At 44.4% G+C, this 26110-nt stretch overlaps 1 protein-coding gene across 4 annotated transcripts in view; it reads left to right on the forward strand.

Moving 5' to 3' along the window:
- The window catches only part of LOC142557833 (putative phytanoyl-CoA dioxygenase), a 78664-nt gene that overhangs the window by 24474 nt on the left and 28080 nt on the right, over positions 1-26110 (forward strand). For all 4 annotated transcript variants that reach the window (XM_075670015.1, XM_075670017.1, XM_075670016.1 and 1 more), the window contains 4 exons: positions 4148-4310; positions 14671-14752; positions 21443-21624; positions 22067-22222. In XM_075670015.1, coding sequence (XP_075526130.1) covers positions 4148-4310; positions 14671-14752; positions 21443-21624; positions 22067-22222 — 583 coding nt within the window. The remainder of the gene's footprint in view (positions 1-4147; positions 4311-14670; positions 14753-21442; positions 21625-22066; positions 22223-26110) is intronic.

Below are 26110 nucleotides of genomic sequence, written 5' to 3' on the forward strand. Positions count from 1 at the left end.
TCGAGAAATATAGAAGCATGGAAGTTTACAAATTTGTAGCTGTGCACCAAGAACAGATATTGCAGTTCTGTAAACTGCATCTGTTAGAAGAGTATCTAAAGTGGACAAATATCAACTTGTATCTTATGTGAATTAGTCATATTGCTTACAAGGGTTCTGCAAAAGTCCTACTTGCATATCAGTGGTCTATTTAAGAGCCATGTATAACGCATTAATTTTGTCCACTTCAGATGTACTGTTAGGTGCAATTTACAGAATTGTAATATAATTTTTCATTTCTGAGTTAGAGAGTTGTAAATTTATTTATTTATTTATTTATTTATTTATTTATTTATTTATTTATTTCATACATACTGCTAGCCTCCATTTGGAGGCTTTGCAGGACATGGGAAAATACATTGCATCAAAATAAGAATGACAAACTTATACACTTGTTAGTATTGTAGTTTACAAGAAGACGTATTTGAGTAATACAATAAAAGGGTGTGACCTTCCTGAGTCAGCCCTTAAAGGTTAATGAACAGAAATACAGAAGCATAAGATAAACAACAAAAAGGTACATCCAAACCAATTAGAGACAAAATGCGGTGTCTGCAGGCGATACTGGTAAATCAAGATGCGTACTCATAGGCACATTTTTCCAGCATAGGAAGGAAATCGTCAGGTGAGCAAATTATAATATCACTAGACAATGAATTCCAGTCTCTGATTGTCTGGTGAAAGAAAGAATACCTGAATGTGTCTGTGTGGAACCTGTATTCAATTAAATGTTTAAGATGTTTAGTTCTAGTGTTTCGCTGTTCAGTGAAAGATACATATGCACCACTGTTTAATTTGTAGCCCCCGTTAAGGAGGTGGAACAGAAACTTGAGGCGTAAAAATTTCGCACGCTTGTAAATAGCCGGGAGGCAAGCTTTATGAAGGAGTTCTGTCGGAAAATCATTACGGTTGTACCTATTATAAATGAACCTGATGGCTTTTCTCTGTATTACTTCTAGGCGTTTTATGCACTGTTTGGTATGGGGGAACCAGCAGGTAATACCATATTCTAGTATAGGACAAACGAATGAGGTGTAGGCTAGCATCTTAGTGTCTGGTGAGGCAGATATTAAAGAGCGTTTAAGTGAACAAAGTGTTGTAAATGCCTTAGAAGATATGTGTGACACATGTTTGTCCCATTTCATATCAGATGATAGGACAATGCCCAAATATTTATAATCATAGACTATTTTTAGTTTTTGCTGTTCGATCGTGTAGGTGAATTCTAGTGGGGTTCTCTTCGGCTTACTCTCATAAAAACAGTCTTGTCTAAATTAATCTTCATTTGCCATGCCTGACACCAATTCGCTACTTGCGCAAGCTCGGGATTTAGTGTTACTTGATCATTATGGTTCCTAATCTCCCTATATATAATGCAATCATCTGCAAACATGCGCATCGTTGATTTCATGTTATCTGCCATGTCATTGATGTATAGCAAAAAAAGAATTGGTGCTAAGTCTGTTCCTTGTGGTATTCCGGATGACACCTCTACCCAATCAGATTGCTGACTTTCGATTTCTACGTACTGTTGTCGACCTGTAAGATAAGCTTTTATCCAGTTTATTATGCTGCCAGATCCGAGAATGTGTTGTAGTTTGCCCAGGAGTTTAGGATGGGATACCCGGTCAAAGGCCTTCGATAGATCTAAAGATATTATGTCAGTCTGCCCGCGGTTATCAGTTGTTAGAGTGAGATCATGCACAGTTTGTGTCAGTTGCGTAACAGTAGACAGTCCTTTTCTGAAACCATGTGGGTTGTTGCTAAGCAAGTTATCTTCCGCAAAGGTTACGATGTGTTTTAGTATGATGTGTTCGAGAATTTTGCAAGATGTGCAAGTTAGCGAGATCGGTCTATAATTTGTTGGACTTTTTGCGTCACCTGATTTGAGAATCGGGACAATCTTTGCTATTTTCCAGTCTTTGGCATGTCAGACGATTCTAGAGATTTTTTAAAGATAAGTAAGAGGTATTTAGAGACCCATTCCGCGTATCTCTTGAGAAAAGTATTTGGAATTCCATCTTGGCCGCAAGATTTTTTAATGTCGATGTTTTTTAATGTCGAAGCAGTAGTGAAAGTATGCCTGATTCTGTTATCTCTATATCGCCAAGTATGTCGCTGGTTCCTCTCGGCTGATGGTTTAAATCTGGTGAAGTTCCGTTGTCTTGTGTAAAAACGGATTTAAAAAAGTTATTGAACTGATTTGCTCTTTGGAAAGCATCCTTAGGCGGCAGATTGCTTTGCTTATGCATGTTCGCGTTAAAATATCTCCAAAATTTTTGAGGAGCCGTCTTGATAAAGTTGCTAAGTGTGACGTTCATGTATGTATGTTTTGCTTGTTTTATCACTGTTCTCAAACCATGTGCCAATTTGCTAATTTTTCTCAGAGTAGCAGGGATTTGATGTGTTATTCTTAAATTTCCTCAGCCTTGACATTTTACGTTTCATATGTATTACATTCCTTGTGATCCAAGGGTTTCTTTTGTGCACTTTCTTTTTTTTCATGGGTACAAAGTTTGATAAACATTGTTGTACATAGGTCTTAAATTTCGCCCATAATTCATCAACTGTCACAGAATTATCATGGAAAAGACAAGAAAAATTGGGGTAGTGATAATCAAAAAGGTCAGGAATGCTGACATCATCTGCGTTTTTCCAATCATATATTCGTGTGACCAATTTTTCTGAACATGCTGACGATGGCAGTGATAGACAGCATTTGGCTGCGTTGTGGTCCGAAATTCCGTCAATTATTTCCCATGATATGTTCTCCACAGGAATGTTTTCACTCACAAAAGTTAGATCAAGAATTGCGCTGCTCGACAAAGTGACACGTGTAGGTAGCTGAATGATTTCCTTTAAACCACTATTGAAGGCCATATCAAGTATCGCCTCAGCGCTGTCCTTATCAACAACACCAGCATCGTACGAATCCCATTTTATACCTGGTAGTATGTGATAGTTTCGTTTTCTGAAAATTTGCAATTTTTGAAAATATTTATTAAAAATGTTCAGGGCCTAAATAAATTATTCCCTACCAACAGCCACTAGATATTAACATTTTCTTTTGAATGCAGCAAACTTCAAATTTGGTGTAGTGATTGCCGAGAAAAAAATTTCTCCTTTCTCATGTAGTATTTAGATAGGAGCCTCCGAGCTAAAGCTTCCTCTATAGGAGCACCCTCCTCGGCTACAGTAATCAACACGTTTATTACACTACCCACACTGTATTCCACTAAGACTTGTAAAAAGCGTCTTGAAAACAAAAGGCCTGCGTGCATGCTTGAAAAGGGCTGCTAAGCACGAGGTCGTTGGATCAACTCCCGGCCACGGCGGCCGCATTTCGATGAGGATGAAATACGAAAACACCCGCTTACTTAGATTTAGGTGCACGTTAAAGAACCCCAGGTGGCCCAAATTTTCGGAATCCCCTACTATGGCGTGCCTTATAATCACAGTGTGGTATTGGCACGTAAAACCCCATAAATTCTTTTTTTTCATGCTTGACAAGTTTAGGATATGAAGAGTGATTAAGGAAAAAAAAACAAATGTTCGGTCCTCTCGGGCTTGTAATTTGCAACAAGCATGGTGGTCACCAACATAAGTCATACTATACTTTTCCTTCAAACATAGAGGACATCATTAAGGCTGATTTGCCATCACAAATATGCTAAATGGCAGTTTATTTAACTTTTACAACAATTTTATATTTATATGGATGATTTTGAATGCTGCAAAGATTACCCAACAGGCTCTGTGACGGTTATAATCCTACTCATATTAACAATGCATTTCCATTGAAATCATTGATAAACTGAAATAGTTTTGAACATTAAATATTTAGCCACTGAATTGGAGTGCTGCCATGCAATGAACTACCAATTTGAATTTTAAAGCATAAGGTAAAAAGTTACAAACATGTTGTCGACAAAGGCAGTGGCATAATTATTCGCTTGCCGTGATATCTCTATGGAGCCTGAATAGCTTCGACGTAGCATGGCCCTGTGGTAGCTTCTGTATGAAAATGCTGGGGCTGCTGTGCAACATCAGTGCATAGCAGGTGTTAACCACTGAACCTGGCTGCCTGTCTCTGTCTGGGTGCACCTAGGAAGCGGTTCCAGGACATTGCTGATGGCAATTTGAAGGTGCCAGGCCTGGTGGTCATGAAGGACATCTCCAAGGTGGATGCAGATCACAGTGAGCATGTTGTCAACAAGTTGCAAGAACTGTACATGGACGATGTGCTGTTCAGCTATTGCACTATGCCACAGGTAGGTGCAAAGATCAATGTGCTTTATTAACTCCTGTGCATTTTCCTGAAGCCTGATGATGGATCAATTATAAATACAGTTACCATGTGTAGTGACGTACTGAAAGTAGTGAGCAAGTGAAATGCTATTGACTGAGTAGTTATTGTAGAACTTCATGCAATGGTCAACCAGCCTGCAAAATTTTGCATAACTACACAGAGTATGTGATGGAAAATGCAAAAAAAAAAAAGCTAGCTCTGTGCAAAGGTTGTTTCTCAACTTTAGTTTTGTTTATTGACATACTTGAGAATTATATAAAAGCATTTCACCACCAACCATCACCCTTTTTTAATGTTAATTACACAATGAAATCAAAAAGCAATAAATCTGAAAAATGATGAATGACATGCATGGGACAACAGACAAATGTAAATGGGAGATAGACTTCAGAAGGCCACATTTGATCACTAATGAAGGTAGAAGTAAGAACTGCGGCGGAACCCACCTCACGACGACTGACGGTAAATCATTGGATCAGTATAGTCGCACGACGTATTGTCACCACCGAAATGAGTGATGTATGAGGTGTGTGCTTTTGTGCTTCCCTAACAACACTCTGCATCATCTAGCACGGCCGCCACGAAGCCTGCGCGTGGCATCCCAACGAACGCTGAGAAATGCGTCACGAGGCAACTGGGCTCCTCCCTTGCGCTTCTCTCTGGACGTGCCACACCAACTAGTGGCGCTGCCGAGAAGTCTGTACGTGGCCTTTAAGACGAGAAACGCCTGCGAGCGCCGAGAATTGTTCCCTCGGTTGCTGCACACTCAGTGGCACATACTCAGTGGTGCAAGTTGGCGAGACGTTCATTGAAGAGGGGCACAGCTTGCGCTGGCGGGAAAGGCGTTCATTGAAAAACGGCATCTACCCTGTGTATCTGTGGCACAACCTGCTAATGCGTTGGGTTGCTGTCCTTGAGGAACCTTTGCGATGAGGATTTTGTTTTGTTCAGCATCGGAGAAATGTTCTTCGTCATTGTAGAGCGGCCCATTTCCAGGGGCACGTACCTGGTTGCCCAGGTTGGCGTCGAAGAGACTCGTTGAAGATCGGCACAGACCGAGTGGTGCATAGCCAGTGCTTGAAGTCGACATCAAAGAGTCTCTTTGAGGAACGGCACCTATCCAGTCTCGCATTTAGAGTTACCCGCGTTGGTGTGAAAAAGAGTTCGTTGAAGAGAGGCATGTACGTACACATACTCGGTGACCCAAGTCTGTCAGATGGCTGGTTCCAAAATCTCTTGTGGCCCTCAGCACAGCAGCCCGATGTGCTAGTCATTTGACCACCCACTGACCCAGGTAAGCGGGAAAATGGTTAGATAGACATACATGAATACATACACAGTTCCCAGAAAGTGCATGTAGTACCCAAAAAATACTAATGCATTAATAATATTCCAAGTGATGCTAGTATTAGTTTTTTAAAAACTGTAGTATGTTGCTGTGTTCCTGTGTCTGTGAACAAAACATCACTTTCTTGTGTGCACTTTTTCACGTGCCTATTGCCAGTCTCTTGCAATATTTATTATGCAACAGATTGTCCCGTTCCTTGATTACTGTACACCGCATTTAGAAGGAATAAACATGCCTATATAAGATGTTTTTTTCCAATTTAAAGTTCCGACTGCTTGTATTTTAGATGGCCTTTGTGAACAGTGCTCATTGTTTGTTCATAACTTTGCATTAGACATATTTAAAACATCCTATGCACATAAAAGTGTGCACACACAAAATTTCATGGTAATAAGACAACATTTAGGTAGGTAAAGAGAAAGTGTCCAAAATGTCAAAGCCAGCCTGAACTGTGACTTGAGAAAAAGGTGGTGTGACACGGTACATTGAGATGAAAATCAAGCATTTTTACTACTTATTGTCAGAGCGTGAAACAAGGGGGAACAGTAGAGCTGGTTTCCTGCTCAGCTGAATTGCAGTGGTTGCCATTGCACGCATTTTTCACGACAGACAGTCAGACATGACTGAATTTGCAGTTTACCAAACCTCCGTGATTATGTATCATCAGTCTTTTTGCTGTGCATCTTTTTTACCAACAATATTTTCTGATATGGTTTCTAGCCTAAGTATACATGAAAACTTAAACATGCAGTGCATGGAATCGGGTAGCTAGTGGTTTGTTGAATAGCATAGTGAATACTGATAGAAGGAAACACTGCTCGGTGGTGCCCGAGCCCAGGGTGGAATGGCGAGGTCAGGAAGCGTGTGGGTATAGAATACAGGTGCATTTCCCAGGATAGGCATAAGTGGAGAGAATTAGATGAACCGTTTGTCACAGCCCAGGATTTTCTGTATTGTGATGACAGTGATGATATGCAGTTGTGCAGAAATTCACAAACATTCCTTGGTCCCAGAGTAGGTGCATCAGCTTTCACAACTTGCTGAGGCACTCTGTACTTGCCTCCCAGCTTGTGCATGCTGTGAAGTGTGCTGATGCACAGCCACTCAATGACAGTGTGCACTCTATCAGTCGAATGGTTGCACAGGGTCTGTCATGGCACATACTGTGTGGATTACATTGACCCATTTCATTGCAGCACCAAAGCACAGTATGTTTTTGGCATAGGTGCCGCATTTCAGCAAGGTTTCTTTTGAACTTTCTCTGTCTCTTTCCTCTGAGGCTGGTGCCATACAGCAGCGGGACTGTAAAACACTTGCTGCTGTCCACCCACAAACAAACCAGGGGCTCACAGGATTAGTTTGTTTGGGCAGGAACCCACGTCCCCGCTCTCCTGATGGCTCAAGCTCACTGTAGAGTGGGGGCACAGGGAATAGCTCTTTGACGGCAAAACGGTGTGTACTGAATTCCGATTCTCCTGGGCAGCCCTTTTGCTGACCAGCCCCAGCAAGGGTCCTCGACCCGAGGCAGGTGCACGCCTATTCGCTGCTGCTGTTCTCTAGGAGGAGGAAGAGGAACTTTATTATTGCAGAAACTGTTGCGCGGTTTATTCCTGGGTGGTTCCCTCTGACAGGGCTCCACTGGCGATCGCAACTCGCCGGGCCTGGTCAAGGGTCGCCACTTGGCTTCCCAGGTCCAGTTCGGAGAGTCTCGCCTCCCAAGACCACGTAGTGAGTGTGTGTGTTGCGACTCGTGGCGAAATTGCGTCGCCCGGACGGTCGGTACATTCGTGTGTTATGTGCGCGAGTGTTGCTGTGTGGTTGCTACACCAGGGACATGTCCGGGACGTATAACTGTCTGGGGAGATTGCGTGTAGACGAGACAAGTGAGGGTATGTGTTAGTTTGCAGGCGGTGCCAGTCCCTTGCCTGGAGTTTATTGAGAGCTTTGTGTGGGGGAGCGTATTGCGTTCTTCCGAGACGTTGGTCCTGTAGTATTTGTTGACCTGTTGTTAATAACTCGTGGGTCGCTCGTCGGTCTGTCGGGGGCTGAAGAACGGTGTGGTCTGCCTCTCGTCTAGTGAGACCTCGAGCTGCGCAGTACGCCTCTTCGTTTCCCAGCAGGCCATCGTGCCTGGGGCACCAGACGATACCGTGGGTCCATTCTAGTGAGCGACCCAGGATTCGAATGGCTTGTATGGGGAGCGTTCCATTCATGTATAAACGACACGCCGCTTGTGAGTCCGTATGGATGCGGGCGGACCTTCCCTTGCTCTCGGCGTCGCAAAGTGCGAGAGCGATCGCTGCTGCTTCTGCTGCTGCGCTGCATGTGGCGCAGATGGAAGCAGAGACTACCAGGTTCCCCTGATTGACAACGGCAAGTGTGTATTTGGGCCCGCAATGTGGCGACGAGGGATACGGGCTAGCGTCCGTGTAGTATGTATCTGGGTCTCTGAAGCAGCGTTTGTGCAACGTGCGGGCACGCGCTGCTCTTCTCTCTTGATTTGGGTGGGGTGCATGTTCTTGGGGATAGGGTCTACTACAATGTTCTCTCTAATGTGGTTAGTCAAGAGTTGTGTTTCTTCTTTGCAGTACTGAGGTGTCAGTGGGTACCCTAGCCGTTGAAGAAGGTGTCTTCTCTGTTGAGGCTTGTTGAGGCGCTCCCTCTGCGCTACGAGCGTGGCACTTGCTAGCTCCTCAAAGGTGTTGTATACACCTAGCGCTAGTAATTTCTTTGTGCTTGTGCTTGACGGTAGCTGTAAAGCCGTTTTGTACGCCATTCTTATGAGAGTGTCCATGCGCTCTGTCTCGCTTTTGCGCTTGACTTGATACGGGAGTGCGTACGTGACACGGCTGATGACGAGGGCTTGTACCAGTCTTAACATATCGTCCTCTGTGAAACCATCTTTGCTGCGCGCTACTCTGGCGATGAGTGATGCGGTGCTTCTTATAACATGATTTAATTTCTCTGAGGCTACCTTTATGCCATTGTTCTCCTGGACGTGCATACCTAGTAAGCGTGTGGTCGGGACGTGCTTTATAGGTTGTCCGGCAATCTCGAGATGTATTGGTGGGGCTCGATGTTCCTTAGTTTGCTTGGGCCGGATTTGAAGGTACTCCGACTTGTGTGGGGCACACCTCATTCCTGCTGTGGTTAGGTATGACTCAATGTGTCTGATAGCTGTGAGTAATGTGTTTTCTCTGTCGCCGTATGAACCCTTGGTTGCCCATAGGGTGATATCGTCGGCATAGAAGGCACATCCGAGTTTTGGGATGTTTTCCAGTTGTAAAGCAAGTTTTCTAAGTCCGATGTTGAAGAGGAAAGGAGATATTATTGATCCTTGCGGAGTCCCCTTCTGCGGTAGATCATATACGTCTGATTGTAGGCCTGCTATGCCGATGCGGGCTTTGCGGTGGCTGAGAAAAGCCACGGTATAATGGTATACTCGCTCCCCGCATCCTATGGCAGCGAGGCCTTCTAGGATGGTTTCGTGTGCTATATTATCAAATGCTTTTTCCACGTCAAGGGCTAGGAGTATGTTGTTGTTGCTGCCCGGTTGTGGGTTGAGGACCTCTTCCTTGAGCAGGAGGAAGAGGCTACGCCAAAGAGACGCAGCTCACTTTATGTGCACAGTCTTGCTACACAGAGTTGATCTCGGAGGCTATCTTTTTAAGGTTTGTAGCGCAACTCAGAGCGACCAAAAAACGGAAGATGGAAGGGGTAATGAAAAGGAATGGAGAACAGGGTTCCCTGTCCCCCCCCGTTCTTCGTTCCTTTTCATTACCCCTTCCACCTTCCTTTCTTTGCTAGTTCTGAGCTGCGCTACAAGCCTAAAAAAGTTGTGACAGACCAACTCGCTCAAACTGCCACGCTCGTAGGCTATACCGAGCTGAAGGAACATTGCCCTGGTACACGGAGTAAGACATTTAGGAGGTGAAACTCCCGTCAGCGCGAGCGAGCGTGGGCGACCAGATAAGGTCACAATTGTTGTATGCGCCGACGGGGCCATATACAGTGTCGGCGCCATGCGGCGCGTCGTAGAAGCCGCAGCGCAAAAAAAAAAAATGCAGCGCCCGGGCATGCGGATCCGGCGCGCTCTCAATGGCGGTAATTTCTTTCCAGGCCGCTAGGCGCCGCCAGCACGATAACGGCTCTGCGCGCTTGTGACCTTTTCTGGTCGCCGCAAACAGCGGAGTTTCCACTCCTAAATGTATCTTGCTCCGTGCCCTGGTAGCACAGCTGTTGGTAGCCCTGCTCCTGTGTACTGGTGTATAAAGTGTTCTTTTATACTGCTGTGTCACGCTTGGTTTGCAGGGGCTTCAGCTCCTGCGCACCATGCTGATTTCATTTTTCATTTCATTTCATGTCATTTTTATTTCCTTAAAGACCCCCGAGGGGGTATTACATAAGGGGTGGGTTTTTTTTTTTTTTTTTGTTAGACAGAATATTGTTGATACCGATCAGTGCGATGTTATATTTGATATGCTATGCATGAAGCTTGATGGGCAGGTGATAATGGCGATGTTTCGAGAAAGGCCGTTCCAGTCTTTTGCTGCTCTGGGAAAAAATGAAGCAGAAAATGTTTTAGTGCGGGCACGTGGGCGAGAAACTTGCAAGGAATGACCAGTGCGGTGAGATATGTGAGCTGCAGGGATAATGTAAGGAGCGCAATTAAGCGGCGAGTGAAAGAACTTGTGAAATAGAGAGAGGGTTGCAATGCGTCGGCGACAGGATAAAGGTGATAAATTACACTCGGCTTTGAGGGATGAAGCACTGATCTCATATGAATATGAAGCATGAATGAATCTAGCAGCACGATTTTGAACGGATTCTAGGGTATTAGTGAGACCTACTTCGGGTGGGTTCCAGATGGGAGATGCGTACTCCAACTTAGCCCTCACTAATGATTTATAAGCAAGTAGTTTTACGTGTCTCGGAGCGTTACGTAAATGCCGTTTTAAAAAACCCAAAGTTCTGTTAGCTGATGACGTGACTTTAGCAATGTGCGTGTTCCAAGACATATTGTTAGATAAGGTAACTCCAAGGTATTTATAAGTGGTTACTGATTCAACAGGGATGTTAGCTATGTTATAAGTGAAGTGAAGAGGAATTTTACGACGAGTGAAGGGAATGAGCTTGCATTTAGTAGGGTTTAGGGACATTAGCCAGTCATCACACCATTGTAGTATGTGGTCGAGATCTTGTTGTAAGATGATATGGTCAGATGGACTAGTAATGGTTCGGTAGATAACGCAGTCGTCAGCAAACATGCGGATATTAGAAGATACATGCAAAGGAAGGTCGTTAATGTATATTAGGAACAGAAGAGGGCCGAGGACAGAGCCTTGAGGCACCCCCGATGAGACTGGAAGTGGGCTGGATAATTTGTTGTTTGTAAACACTACTTGTGAACGGTTAGTCAAGAATTCTTTTATCCAATTTAGTACATTCGGGTGCAAGTTTAAGAAGGACAATTTTAAAATTAGGCGTTTATGGGGTACTTTATCAAAAGCTTTTGCGAAGTCAAGAAATAAGGAGTCAGTTTGTACGTTAACATCAAGGTTAGCATGAAGGTCATGAACAAAGATGGCAAGCTGGGTTTCGCAAGAGAAACCCTTACGAAACCCATGTTGAGAATGGTGAAAGAAGTTATGAGAGTCGAGGAAATTCATGATGTAAGAGTAAATGACGTGTTCCATGAGTTTGCAAGGTACGCTAGTCAAGGAAATTGGTCGGTAGTTCAGAGGTGAGTTTTTGTTACCGGATTTGAAGATGGGAACGACCTTTCCCACTTTCCAGTCATCTGGGATGATGCCTGTAGAAAGAGATTGCGAAAATAATAAGACAAGATAAGCGGAAGCAATGTGACCTATATTTTTTAACACTTTAGCATTAATTTCGTCCAGTCCGGATGCCAATGATAACTTGGTCTTTTCGATGAGGGATGATATACCATTAACAGAAAAGCTAATTTCAGGCATCGAAGACGTGATAAGACATGAAAACATGGGTAAGCAAGTGTCAACTTCTTTAGTAAAGACAGTTGAAAAGGCCTTGTTAAAAGCATCGGCACATTCAGCTGCTGAAATAACCTCTCCAGAGTCGTTAGTAAGAGTGGTAGAAGCTGCTGCTTGGGGGTTAATAATCTGCCAGAACTTGCGTGGGTTATTAGTTAACATATTAGGCAAATCGTTGTTAAAGAAAGTGAATTTGGCGTTACGGATTCCCGTGAGATAAGCTTTTTCTGCCACGTAATACTTCTCCCAGTTTTGGGCGCCACCTTTTAGTTTGGCATTCCGGAATAAACGTTTTTTCTTGTTGTCTAGGCGGTGCAATATTTTGTTAAACCATGGCTTTTGGCTGTTTACACGGATGGTAGTTTTAGGGATGAACAGGCGTATTAGCTCGGTTAGTTTCTGCTTAAAAGTAAGCCAGTTTTCCTGAACGGAACAGTGATAAAAATTGGCCTCATATGTGGGAAAAAATGTGCAAAGTTCGTTGTTTATGGCCTCATAATTTCCCCTATTGTATAATGTTATAGTTTTCTTGTGCGAGGGATTGGTAGTAGGGCAAAAACTGAAATCTACGTGAATAACTTTATGGTCACTAATTTCATGCAGATAGTTAATCGAAGACATGCTATTGGGATGGGTCGTCAGTATTAAATCCAAAATGTTAGCGGAATCGCAAGTTACACGCGTTGGCTGAGTTATTAATTGCGTTAGGTTATAATCAAGGCAAACATTAAGAAAGTCTCTGGCTTCAGCTGTGTTAGCCGTTGCAGTTTCTTCGCTCCAATTAATACCAGGAAAATTAAAATCACCAAAAAGAACGAGATCGGCTTTAGGATAGGTCAAGGTGAGTTGGTTTAGATTATTATTAAGTGCGCGGGAAAAGTTAGGATTGTTATGTGGGGGCCTATAGCAAACACCCAATAATACAGATTGTGGTAAAGCTTGGATTAGTAGCCATAATATTTCCAAGTCGGAGTCAATGTTAACTTCAGAACACGGTAATTGTTTACTGGCTGCAATGAGAACACCGCCCCCGCGAGTGCCTTTGCGGTCATTCCGATACACATTGAAATTCGGTAGATCGGCTAGTACTTCTGCGTCGGCAACATCACTTGATAGCCACGTTTCGGTTAGTATCAGAATATTGCTATCAGAAGACTTGACAAGATAGGACAGGTGCTCACGTTTGGGTATGAAGCTTCGAATGTTAGTGAAGATTACGGAAAAATAAAGGTTAGCTTTTGATCTAGGGTGAAAACTGGTGATAACTGCTTGACGCTGATGTGATTGCTACTGGATTTCTTGTACTGTTCTTGAGGTTTCATTGAAAAGATACCGTTTCGACCCGATGTGAAGCGTTTTGTAGCGCAGAGAAAATGGAACAGATTTCTGTCTTGCAAATTTGACCAAATGACTTCTGGCGTATAGTGTATAACAGTTAGTCAACACCAACATAGTAGTTCAATAAGTGGCTTCCTTGTACTCTGCGCCTTCTTTTTGCGACGCTCTGTCTCACTCGCTGTAGAGACTGAATGAGCACCTGCTTCTGGCACACACAACATATGCAGTTGAGCTGATCGTAACCCTTAGGGTTTGGATCCTCAGACCCACGCGGTTGTTTAGGTGATTTGCGCTGGAGCACTGCAAGATGGGGACTGCAGTATATAAAGTGACAGCAGCATGTGTATTGGTGCGAAGTCTGCATCTGCTTTCACTTAAGAGTGCATCACCCTCTGATAGCTCCAGTGGTTATTTCTGATTATGCAACAGCTGCAGTTGTCCTCCTGCAGGTGTGTGTATGGACAGGGTAAATCAGCAACTGCAATGCTGCATCATGTGTGTAGCAAGCATGGGAAAAGGGGCTACACGCACGCGTATTGTGCATGCTCGGGAAACATAATGTGACTGCTCGCAGAACTCTCAATGTTCCCATGCAATCAGTTTGGCATTGTGTAGTCAGTCGGCATAAAAATGTTTCCATGAAGGTTTGTGCCTACTCGTGGAATCCGTATCCTTGCCTCTTAGAAATCATGTGTCGTTACGTTGCCACTTGTATACCCTGCTTCTCTTTCATTGTACAACATTAATTATTCTCACACGTATTTCACACTGCTTATACATTGTTGTTCTTCCCTACTATTTTCTTTTTTTCATTTCTTTGCTTTTTCTCTCTGCCATTCCTTATCTTTCATCTCCCCTTACCCCTCCCCCAGTGCAGGGTAGCAAACCAGATTCTTATGCAGTTAATCTCCCTGCCTTTCCCATCCTCTTTATCGTTCTCTCTATTACTCTGTATTGCATGTATGGCACACCTTACGCACGCACGCACGCACGCACGCACACGCACGCACACGCCCGCACGCGCACACGCACGCACGCGCACACGCACGCACACGCACGCACACGCACGCACGCGCACGCACGCGCACACGCACGCACACGCACGCACGCGCACACACACGCACGCGCACACACACACACGCACGCACGCGCACACACACACACGCACGCACGCGCACACATACGCACGCGCACACACGCACGCGCACACGCACACACAGACGCGCGCGCGCACACGCACACAGACGCGCGCGCACACGCACACGCGCGCGCACACACACGCACACGCACGCACGCGCGCGCACACGCACACGCACGCGCGCGCACACACACGCACGTGCGCACACACACACGCACACGCACGCGCGCACACACACACGCACACACGCGCGCGCGCGCACAAATTGAGCATGATTATATGGCTCCTTTGTAAAAAAATTCATTTAGGCTCTGTGTAGGCTCTATCTACACAAATGGCTCTGGTTGGTGAGAATTAATTTGTCTATATACTAGCATTGTGGGTTATGATTGAATGATCGAGAGTTAATTTAGCTGTATTGCTTTACAATATTGCTACTCCAGATTGCTCTGTACCATGGACACCTTGAATGTGTTTCTTGCAGATCCTGGACTATGCAAGCTCATTCTGTGGGCCCAATTTGACTGCAGTTCATACAATGCTCATCAACAAGCCACCAGACACGGGTATGCTCTTCAAGCCATGACCATTTGCTGTGCTATCCAACAGTGACGTAGGTTGAAATGAATCTAGCATGGACATAAGCGCCAGGTGTTGTGGCCAAGCCACTGGCTTGTTTGTGCTCAGTGGTGTCATTTTTGTTTTTTTGCGACGCACTTTACTGGCTTCTTGTTGGAGGTCAGCTAGGTGCACGCATGGCTGTGGTGCAGCATGGCCTGTGTTTGAGCAGCTTCATGACCAGAGCATGAGTGAGCATGCTCAGGTGGCATCAGTGGTGGCTCGGCAAATACAACCCTCGCACTACTTCCAAGGAGTATGAGGGGTCACTTATACCGCTTCATTGTCTTTGATGTGTCAGTTGCTCAGCTTGGCATACATCTGAGAAGGTTTTTTTCTATGCAGCAAGAACTTTTGTTTCAGTTGGCTCTTAGACTCCACACACCTCAACATGACACCACTGAGCACAAACAAGCCAGTGGCTTGGCCACAACACCTGGCGCTTATGTCCACAATGGATTCACTTCAACCTTCAAAAAAAAAATAAGAAATTATGGATTGATGGTTAAAAATCCATGCAAAGAAGCTGCTGACTATTTATGTGAAGTGTACGCAGGGCAACTTTTATTTTATAGTCATTGATAATTATGTTTCAAAGGAAAATAATCATGACTCCGATGCAGGTTGTATTGCTCATTGATATCGACCATGCTGTTGCATGCCCCTTCACCTCACGAAAATGGCTGTGGAACTTCCCTTAACAGCTTCACAGTCACTGTAAAACCTTGTTTTAAATAGTGCAGATACATTTGTAATACAAATGGATGTATTGCAAAAAGAAAGATGAGAAAATGCATTTTTGTACCAGAAACGAAAAAAAAAAAGCCTGTCACCATTTTATGGAAATGGTGCAAAACCCAGAATATTGAAAACTGGTACCCGCCTAGGCACCTGGGTTTAACATTGATGATAGCACATGGGCACAGTTTCTGAGATCTGCATCATACAGTGTAAATGATTTATAACGAATTCGATAGTTCCGCGAGAATTGGTCCTTATATCTGTAGTTCACTATATATGTACTCGCCCTTAAACATGCTAAAATGTTAACTGCACCAAAGCTGGTGTCAGGAGTTACAGTTCGGAAGCACTTTGATCCGAAAACCAGATTTTCAGTGTCATTTCATTGTCAATGATCGCTGGGCACCTCAGATTCTCCTGGACGCTGTCGAGGATACAGGAAAGTATTACAGGCCACGCCTGACCACCAACGTTGCCCGTTACATCAAGACATGCCGAGACTGTCAGCAACGCAAGATACCACCGACAGGGCTAGTGGGATTACTACAGCAGATCGAGCCTCCTTGCCAACCATTTCATCAGATCGAGATGGACTTGTTGGGACTCCTTCCGATGGCAACATCCGTAAATAAGTGGATCGTCGAAGCAACAGACTACCTCACCCACTTCGCTGAAATGATAGCTCTGCCGAAAGGTAGTGCAGCTGAAGTGGCAAAATTCTTTGTCGAAAACATCCTGCTGCAACATGGCGCCCCAGAAGTCCTTATCACCGACAGAGGAACGGCCTTTACAGTGGAGCTCACCCACGGCATTCTGCAACACAGCCAGACAAGCCACAGGAGGACAACTGCCTACCACCCGTAGATGAATGGTCTTACGGAGCACCTGAATAAGACCCTCGCCGACATGCTAGCAATGTACGTCGACGTCAAGCACACGACCTGGGATGCTGTGCTCCTGTACATAACCTTCACTTACAACACGGCAATGCAAGAAAAAACAGATCATGCCATTCAAGCTGGTTTGCGGCAGGAACCCAACAAAGACTCTGGAGGCCATGCTGCTGCACATCACCGACGAAGAGAATCATGACATCACCACCTATCTCCAGCGCGCCGGCAAAGTGCGACAGCTCACCCGCCTGCGGATCAAGAACCAGCAGAGGACCGACAGATGACATTACAACCTTCGACGACGCTATATCGAATACCAGCCCGGCGACAGTGTTTGGGTTTGGACCCCAATACACTGACAAGGACTTGACAGAAGCTTTTACGCCGGCATTTTGGACTGTACAAGATCATCCGACGCATTGGTGCACTCAACTATGAGGTCATGCCGGACAGCATTTCGTTATCACAGCGGCGCCGCTCACGACCTGAAATAGTCCATGTTGTGTGACTTAAGCCGTTTTACCAGCACTAACAAACATTGGCATTTTGCTTAGCTGAACTTTGGACTCTTCTTTTGGGCTGTATTACTTTGGACTTTGTTTTTTTATTTTTTATTTTGCTACTGTTTAATAAGTGTCCTTTTGTTTTTTTGCTCTCCCGTTATGTTTGTAGCATCGGGACGATGCTTTTTGAGAGGGGAGCATTGACACTTGTACTTATTTATCTTTTTCGGGTGACTGTGTTTCACTGCCTAACCAATGTTATCATTCAGCACAGGACACGCCCGCATGTATAGGAAGTTTCTCAAATGTTATCGACGGTTCTTGCTGCTGCCTGTTGTCACCGAAGCTTGTGTAATTTGATTGCATGTGTGACGCGAATTGTGCAGACTTCCTGGAAGACACGCGGGCACCAGCGATTACTCTGAAACTTTCGATGAGTCGTGTATAAAAGCCGATGCACTTGACCGGCAGACCAAATTTCGCCGATCGCCGACCGTGTTCACCGCTATCGCTGTGCTTTGAGTGCAACTTGCTTTTGTGGGCACAAGTTCACCCAATAAAAGTCAGTTTCGTCATTCACAGATCTGCCGCTGTATTATTCTGTCACTACTACGTGACAATATTGTATACTTATTTTAGCCAAAGTGAAATTTTATTGAATTTGGCCTTTTATGCTGCCTTTGAGGTGCAACGACCGTTTTGCTGAGAATGAATTTTTTCTCACGGTGACAACCTAACACAGTGCAACATTTGGCCATTACAATGACAGGCATCAGCATCGTTCCAGTGGAGCAAAATCAAAGTCCAGCATTGCCATGAATTATGTGTACTTAAAACCTTAAACCGTGTGTTGAGAAAATTGCACGAACAGGCCTGGAGTGCGGCCTGACCCCGGTGACCAGAACCGGTAACGCACTCTCTCACCAGAGCAGGATTGGCCACCCTGGTGCAGTACTTGGCCACAACCTCCTATATGAATACAACAATCGAACCCCGGCCCTCAGTCCCCAGCAGCCGCGAAGCAACTGACCGCGGCGGCGGTCAGATCTGTGACGCTGCAGAGGGTGCTAAGAATACCTGGCTCCGGACAGGCCGCCATTGGAATCTGAACCTGGCAACGTTTAACGTTAGAACGTTACCTAGTGAGGCGAGTCTAGTAGTGTTATTGGAGGAATTAGAGGGTAGTAAATGGGATATAATAGGGCTCAGTGAGGTTAGGAGGACAAAAGAAGCATATACAGTGCTAAAAAGCGGGCACGTACTGTGCTACCGGGGCTTAGCGGAGAGACGAGAACTAGGAGTCGGATTCCTGATTAATAAGGAAATAGCTGGTAACATACAGGAATTCTATAGCATTAACGAGAGGGTGGCAGGTCTTGTTGTGAAACTTAATAAGAGGTACAAATTGAAGGTGATACAAGTCTATGCCCCTACATGCAGCCATGATGACCAGGAAGTCGAAAGCTTTTATGAAGACGTGGAATCGGCGATGGGTAAAGTCAAAACAAAATACACTATACTGATGGGCAACTTCAATGCCAGGGTAGGCAAGAAGCAGGCTGAAGACAAGTCAGTGGGGGAATATGGCATAGGCTCTAGGAATAGCAGAGGAGAGTTATTAGTAGAGTTTGCAGAACAGAATAATATGCGGATAATGAATACCTTTTTCCGCAAGCGGGTTAGTCGAAAGTGGACGTGGAGGAGCCCGAATGGTGAGACTAGAAATGAAATAGACTTCATACTCTGCGCGAACCCTGGCATCATACAAGATGTAGACATGCTCGGCAAGGTACGCTGCAGTGACCATAGGATGGTAAGAACTCGAATTAGCCTAGACTTGAGGAGGGAACGGAAGAAACTGGTACACAAGAAGCCAATCAATGAGTTAGCGGTAAGAGGGAAACTAGAGGAATTCCGGATCAAGCTACAGAACAGGTATTCGGCTTTTACTCTGGAAGAGGACCTTAGTGTTGAAGCAATGAACGACAATCTCATGGGCATCATTAAGGAGTGCGCAATAGAAGTCGGTGGTAACGCCGTTAGACAGGAAACCAGTAAGCTATTGCGGGAGACGAAAGATCTGATCAAGAAACGCCAATGTATGAAAGCCTCTAACCCTACAGCTAGAATAGAACTGGCAGAACTTTCGAAGTTAATCAACAAGCGTAAGACAGCGGACATCAGGAACTATAATATGGATAGAATTGAACAGGCTCTCAGGAATGGAGGAAGCCTAAAAACAGTGAAGAAGCTAGGAATAGGCAAGAATCAGATGTGTGCGTTAAGAGACAAAGCCGGCAATATCGTTACTAATATGGATGAGATAGTTCAAGTGGCTGAGGAGTTCTATAGAGATTTATACAGTACCAGTGGCACCCACGACGATAGTGGAAGAGAGAATAGCCTAGAGGAATTCGAAATCCCACAGGTAACGCCAGAAGAAGTAAAGAAAGCCTTAGGAGCTATGCAAAGGGGGAAGGCAGCTGGGGAGGATCAGGTAACAGCAGATCTGTTGAAGGATGGTGGTCAGATTGTTCTAGAGAAACTGGCCACTCTGTATACGCAATGCCTCATGACCTCGAGCGTACCGGAGTCTTGGAAGAATGCTAACATAATCCTAATCCATAAGAAAGGGGACGCCAAAGACTTGAAAAATTAGACCGATCAGCTTACTGTCCGTTGCCTACAAAGTATTTACTAAGGTAATCGCAAATAGGATCAGGAACACCTTAGACTTCTGTCAACCAAAGGACCAGGCAGGATTCCGTAAAGGCTACTCAACAATAGACCATATTCACACTATCAATCAAGTGATAGAGAAATGTGCAGAATATAACCAACCCTTATATATAGCTTTCATTGATTACGAGAAAGCGTTTGATTTAGTCGAAACCTCAGCAGTCATGGAGGCATTACGGAATCAGGGTGTAGATGAGCCATATCTAAAAATACTGGAAGATATCTATAGCGGCTCCACAGCCACCGTAGTCCTCCACAAAGAAAGCAACAAAATCCCAATAAAGAAAGGCGTCAGACAGGGAGATACGATCTCTCCAATGCTATTCACAGCATGTTTACAGGAGGTATTCCGAGACCTGGAGTGGGAAGAATTGGGGATAAAAGTTGATGGAGAATACCTTAGCAACTTGCGATTCGCTGATGATATTGCCTTGCTTAGTAACTCAGGAGACCAATTGCAATGTATGCTCGCTGACCTGGAGAGGCAAAGCAGAAGGGTGGGTCTGAAAATTAATCTGCAGAAAACTAAAGTAATGTTTAACAGTCTCGGAAGAGAACAGCAGTTTACGATAGGTAGCGAGGCACTGGAAGTGGTAAGGGAATACATCTACTTAGGGCAGGTAGTGACCACGGATCCGGATCATGAGACGGAAATAATCAGAAGAATAAGAATGGGCTGGGGTGCGTTTGGCAGGCATTCTCAAATCATGAACAGCAGGTTGCCACTATCCCTCAAAAGGAAAGTGTATAACAGCTGTGTGTTACCAGTACTAACATATGGGGCAGAAACCTGGAGGCTTACGAAAAGGGTTCTACTTAAATTGAGGACGACGCAACGAGCTATGGAAAGAAGAATGATAGGTGTAACGTTAAGGGATAAGAAAAGAGCAGATTGGGTGAGGGAACAAACGCGAGTTAATGACATCTTAGTTGAAATCAAGAAAAAGAAATGGGCATGGGCAGGACATGTAATGAGGAGGGAAGATAACCGATGGTCATTAAGGGTTACGGACTGGATTCCAAGGGAAGGGAAGCGTAGCAGGGGGCGGCAGAAAGTTAGGTGGGCGGATGAGATTAAGAAGTTTGCAGGGACGGCATGGCCACAATTAGTACATGACCGGGGTTGTTGGAGAAATATGGGAGAGGCCTTTGCCCTGCAGTGGGCGTAACTAGGCTGCTGCTGCTGCTGCTGCTGCTGCTGCTGATGATGATGATGATGATGATGATGATGATGTGTACCTTTGATTTAACCTGGGCAAAACAGGCAAGTGGTGTGTCCAAATGTGGCATTAAGCTGCATGCACCACAGCCTGCACTTCATCTTATGTAGTCATTTGCACCATTGAGCATTGTGTAAATGAGGAGATAGCAGTAGCTGCACTGTCATAATTGTTTGACGCACATGTGTACAGACGTGGTCTTGCATCTTAAGTCATGTTCCTGACATGTTTACAACCACTATCCCATTGTGTGACTCGTACTATGCGTGCTGTACTTGAGAGCTTTGGCCTGGGACATGTGGTGCTAAGCTATGAGGCCTCCTCACTGTGGCTGCAGCTCACACAAAAGCATTGTGCACATGTAGAAAAAAATCAAGACAGACATGATTAATGTGAAAATGTGCAGTAATGAGTACAAAAATTGCGGCACTCGAGATGCCCTATGTCACATTTTGCTTTGACTTAGCTTGTCACAAAGCAGCAAGTCACTCCCGATGTCACTCTTGTTTGGCAGTGTAAAGTGCACAGACCTTCTGTCACAGGGGCTCTGACATCGCGTCACCCGCTGCACCAGGACCTGTACTACTTCCCGTTTCGGCCAGCAGACCGCATCGTATGTGCGTGGACGGCCTTGGAGAAAGTGACACGTGAGAACGGTTGTCTCGTGGCCATCCCTGGATCACATCACGGAGAGCTGCTGGAGCACGGCTACCCGGAGTGGGAGGTTTGTTCCACAACAAGGGTTCAGTGTGCTCTTTTTTCCTGTGTTGTGCACTTTTACAACTATGATAATTTATAGTACGGCTTACACTGCTTGTGTTAGTGTGTGTGTGTGTGCGTGCTCACAGTAGAGACATGGTTGTTATTTTGAGCACAGAAGTGTTTTAGCCCTTTGAAACATAGATCAAAGGGTGGTAAAATAAACTTATGTAAATGAGAAAAATACAGAAAAAAAATTAAAGAGAATGAAGATTAGAAATGTGAATGCTCTAACCCTTTCTAGCAGTTGTCCTCAATACAATATTTAAAAAAAAAATTGAACTTTGACTGTCATGCTGAAAGAAAAAGCACTGTAAAATGGTAGAGGGTGAAACCATGTGTCGAATCTGCCTAGTAAATTAGCAGCATTGAGAGTAATACACATGAATTTCTCGCACTGCTCCAAGGGTGGCGTGAACAAGATGTACCACGGAGTCAAGGGCCTGGCAGACAGTGAGTTCGACAAGCGTGTCCACTTGGAGATGGAAGCCGGTGACACTGTGTTCTTTCATCCGGTTCTCATCCATGGGTCAGGCGCTAATAGGACCAAGGGCTTTCGCAAGGTGTGCAGCCATTTATTCCTGAACTTATTAGCTTCTCATGTCAAATGTCAGATAACTGACATTCATAATTTTATGGCAGTGTGAAAAAAAAAGACATTGGGAGGAATTGCATAAGCTCTAACTCCAATTGTGCATTTATTGAGAGAATTACACAAACGGGCATGCTGGTAACCTGTTACTCTCACTAGACCATTACACGTACACAAGGGACAAATGAAGGCAAAGCAACACATGTTGAGCTTTACATCAAATACTTTATTATATTGTAATGCAGATAATATGCGAAACAGCATGCCTTGCACATGCCATGGGTCAGTTGCCTCAGGAAAGCATCACTAATGGCATCCTCGACTGGTCGCCTCCATCCCCCGCAGCAGAGTCGGGCATATCGGGTGTTCCCCGAACTCGGAGGTAGAGAACAAGCGTGCAGGCTGAACATGTGACTCGCTCTCGGAGGAGACAATGACAGATGCAAAACTATGTGACTGCTGCCAACGTCCGATGTTTCACCTATCCAAAGCTCCCAGCGCTGTCGGGGAAAACTGGTGGACTTCAAACCGGTGAGACGAGCATTTGTCAAGACGCCAGCATGCAGTGGCCTAAGTTGCCTAGGTTACGGTGGACCATCGCCAACAGCAGTGACGCTGTGGTGTGATGACATTGCAGAAAAGCTTCAGTCCCAACGACTGCTCTGATGACGGGGCTCAGAGTGCCTCAGAGCGCTTGAAGATAGAGGAGAGCGATTGAGAAGAACCAGCCGAACGCGCACCCTCTTTCAACCAGCCGAAGACAATGGCGCTCGCGAGAGCGCTCAGAAACGACCAGCCGAAGATGGCATAAAAGTGAAAAGACCACATTGAGTGATCAGAAGATGAAGATATGAAAGATGAATGTGCACATTCCAGTGCTGCTTGTGTACTGTTGTGCTGGGCACAGCTCAAATACTAACAGAATTCTTTTTTGGACAGTTCTATTGATTGTGGACTAATGAATATATATCAATGCAATATTTGTGATATCTACTTTTGTTTCAGCATTGGAATTGCAAGCTCAGTGCATCAATCTTTATCAAACTTTTGTTCTTGAGTTATTGCATACAATACAGGTGCTTTAAAGAAATTGCTCTCGAAATTTGCTATTACTCTAGTTCGTTTTCCTGGAAAGAAAAATAATTAAAAGTGGTTCAGTGTATGCGTGATATGAGCATTTCTGTGTAACATGAGCATTTGAATCATCATCAGCCTATTTTATGTCCATTGCAGGATGAAGGCCTCACCCTGCAATTTCCAATTACCCCTGTTCTGCACCAACCGATTCCAATTAGCGCCTGCCAATTTAGCTTCATCATCCCACCTAGTCTTTTGTCATCCTCGACTGTGCTTCCTTTCTCTTGGCACCCATTCTGATTATTTAACCTACGCATTATGTGACCTGCCCAGCTCCATTTATTTCTCTTAATGTCAATTAGAACATTGGCTATCTCCGTTTGCTCTTTGAGCCACACCGCTCCCTTCCTATCTTTTAATGTTACGCCTAACATTCTTCATTCCATCGCTCTTTTTTCATGGTCCTTGACTTGTTTTCGAGCTTCTTCTTAAGTCTACAAGTTTCTGCCCCATTTGTTAGCATTGGTAGTATGCATTGATTACCTATACACCTTTCTTTTCAATACACTTTTATTTTCCAGTCAGGATCTGACTGTGTGCCGTGTGCACTTCAACCTATTTTTATTATTCTGTAAATTTCCTTCTCATGATCAGGGTCTCCTGTGAGTAATTGATCTTGGTAAACATACTCCTTCAGACTCTAGAGGCTGACTGGTAATCCTGAGCTCTTGTTCTCTGGCCTGGCTATTGATCACTGTCTGCCTTCTGCATATTAATCTTCAACCCAACTCTTACTCTCTCTGTTAAGGTTCTCAATCATTTGTTGTAACTAGTCCCCAGTGTTGCTGAACAGGACAGTGTCGTCTGCTAATCGAAGGCTGCTGAGATATTCGCCGCTGATCCTTACTCCTAAGCCTTCACAGTTCAATAGCTTGAACACTTCTTCCAAGCACGCAGTGAATAGCATTGGAGAGATTGTGTCTCCTTGTATGACCCCTTCTTTATAGGTATCTTCCTGCTTGTGGAGAATTAAGGTAGCTGTGGAATCTCTGTAGATACTTTCCAAGATATTTACGTAAGCGTCCTGTACTCCTTGATTAGGTAATGCCTCTATAATTGCTGATATCTCTACCGAATCAAATGCCTTTCCGTAATCTATGAAAGCCATATATAGAGGCTGATTGTACTCTGTAGATTTCTCAATTACCTGATTGATTACATGGCTGTGATCCATTATAGAGTATCCCTTCCTGAAACCTGCCTGTTCCCTTGGTTGACTAAAGTCCAATGTAGACCTTATTTTGTTGGAGATTATCTTGGTGAATATTTTATATAATACTGGAAGTAAGCTAATGGGCCTATAATTTTTCAATTCTTTAACATCTCCCTTTCTGTGGATTAGTATAATGTTGGCATTCTTCCAGTTCTCTGGGCCCCTTGAAGTCAATAGACAGTTTGTATAAAGGGCCGCCAATTCTTCAAGCATTACGTCTCCTCCATCTTTGATTAAATTGACTGTTAGACCATCTTCTGCCGCTTTTTCCCGTTTCATGTCTTGCAAGGCCCTTCTAACTTCATCGCTAGTTATAGAAGGTGCCTCTGTAATCTGTTGATTACTACTTCGAATGGAGGTATTGTGGCTGCTCTGGGTACTGTACAAATCAGTATAGAATTCTTCCGCTGCTTTTACTATATCTTAGAGATTGATGATGATATTCCTCTACCTATGTTTCAGTGCATACATCTTGGTTTGACCTATGCCAAGTTTCCTTCTCACATTATAATTTCAAGTATCCCATATTTTCTCCTTGTTGATCAGTTTTGACAGTTCCACAAATTCTATCTTATCTCTTGAGTTGCTCACTTTTATTCTTTGTTGTTTCTTTATTAGGTCCTTTGTTACTTGAGCTTACCTACTGGATGCATTGGTTCCTTACTTCCCACTTCGATTGCCGTTTCTGAAACCAGCCTAGTTAAGATTTCATTCATTACCTTTGTCATCTTCATCTCTCTGTTCTAGGGCTGCATATTCTTTTGCAAACACCAGCCTGAATTGGTTTGCTTTTACCCTTACGTGGTCTAGGCTGGCCTGTTTCTTCTCAACCATTTTCACTTTCTTCAAATTGAGGTGAATCCTAGCCCTCGCTAACCTATGACCACTGCACTTTATACTACCTAACACTTCTACATCCTGCAATATTCTGGGATTGGCAGAAAGTATGAAATCAATATAATTTCTTGTTTCATCATTAGGGCTTTTCCAAGTCCACATTTTGGTCCTACGCTTCCTGAAAAAGGTGTTCATTATTCGTAGCTTATTCCTTTCCACTAATTCTACCAATATCTCACCTCGAGTGTTCCTAGAATCGACGCAATAGTTGTCAATTGCTTGTTCACCAATCTGCTGTTTCCGCACCGTTGCACTGAAGTCGCCCATTACTACAGTATACTGAGTTTGCACTTTTCTCATCGCTAATTCAACTTCTTCATAAAACTGATCTATTTCATCATCGTCATGATTGGAGGTTGGAGCGCAGGCTTGTACTACTTTGAATCTATACCTCTTATTAAGTTTTATTGAGACTACTGCTATCCTCTCATTAATGCTGTAGAACTTGTCAATGTTGCCAGCTATGTCCTTATGGATTCGGAATCCTACTCCGTACTGCTTCTTCCTCCATAGTGGAGGATGTGACCATTTGCCAGCACTGCATAAGCCTCACCAGTTCTAACCTCACTAAGGCCAATGATATCCCAAACAATGCCTGATGGTTCCTCAAAG

This window comes from Dermacentor variabilis, chromosome 9, assembly GCF_050947875.1.
Source record: "Dermacentor variabilis isolate Ectoservices chromosome 9, ASM5094787v1, whole genome shotgun sequence".
NCBI lineage: Eukaryota > Metazoa > Arthropoda > Arachnida > Ixodida > Ixodidae > Dermacentor > Dermacentor variabilis.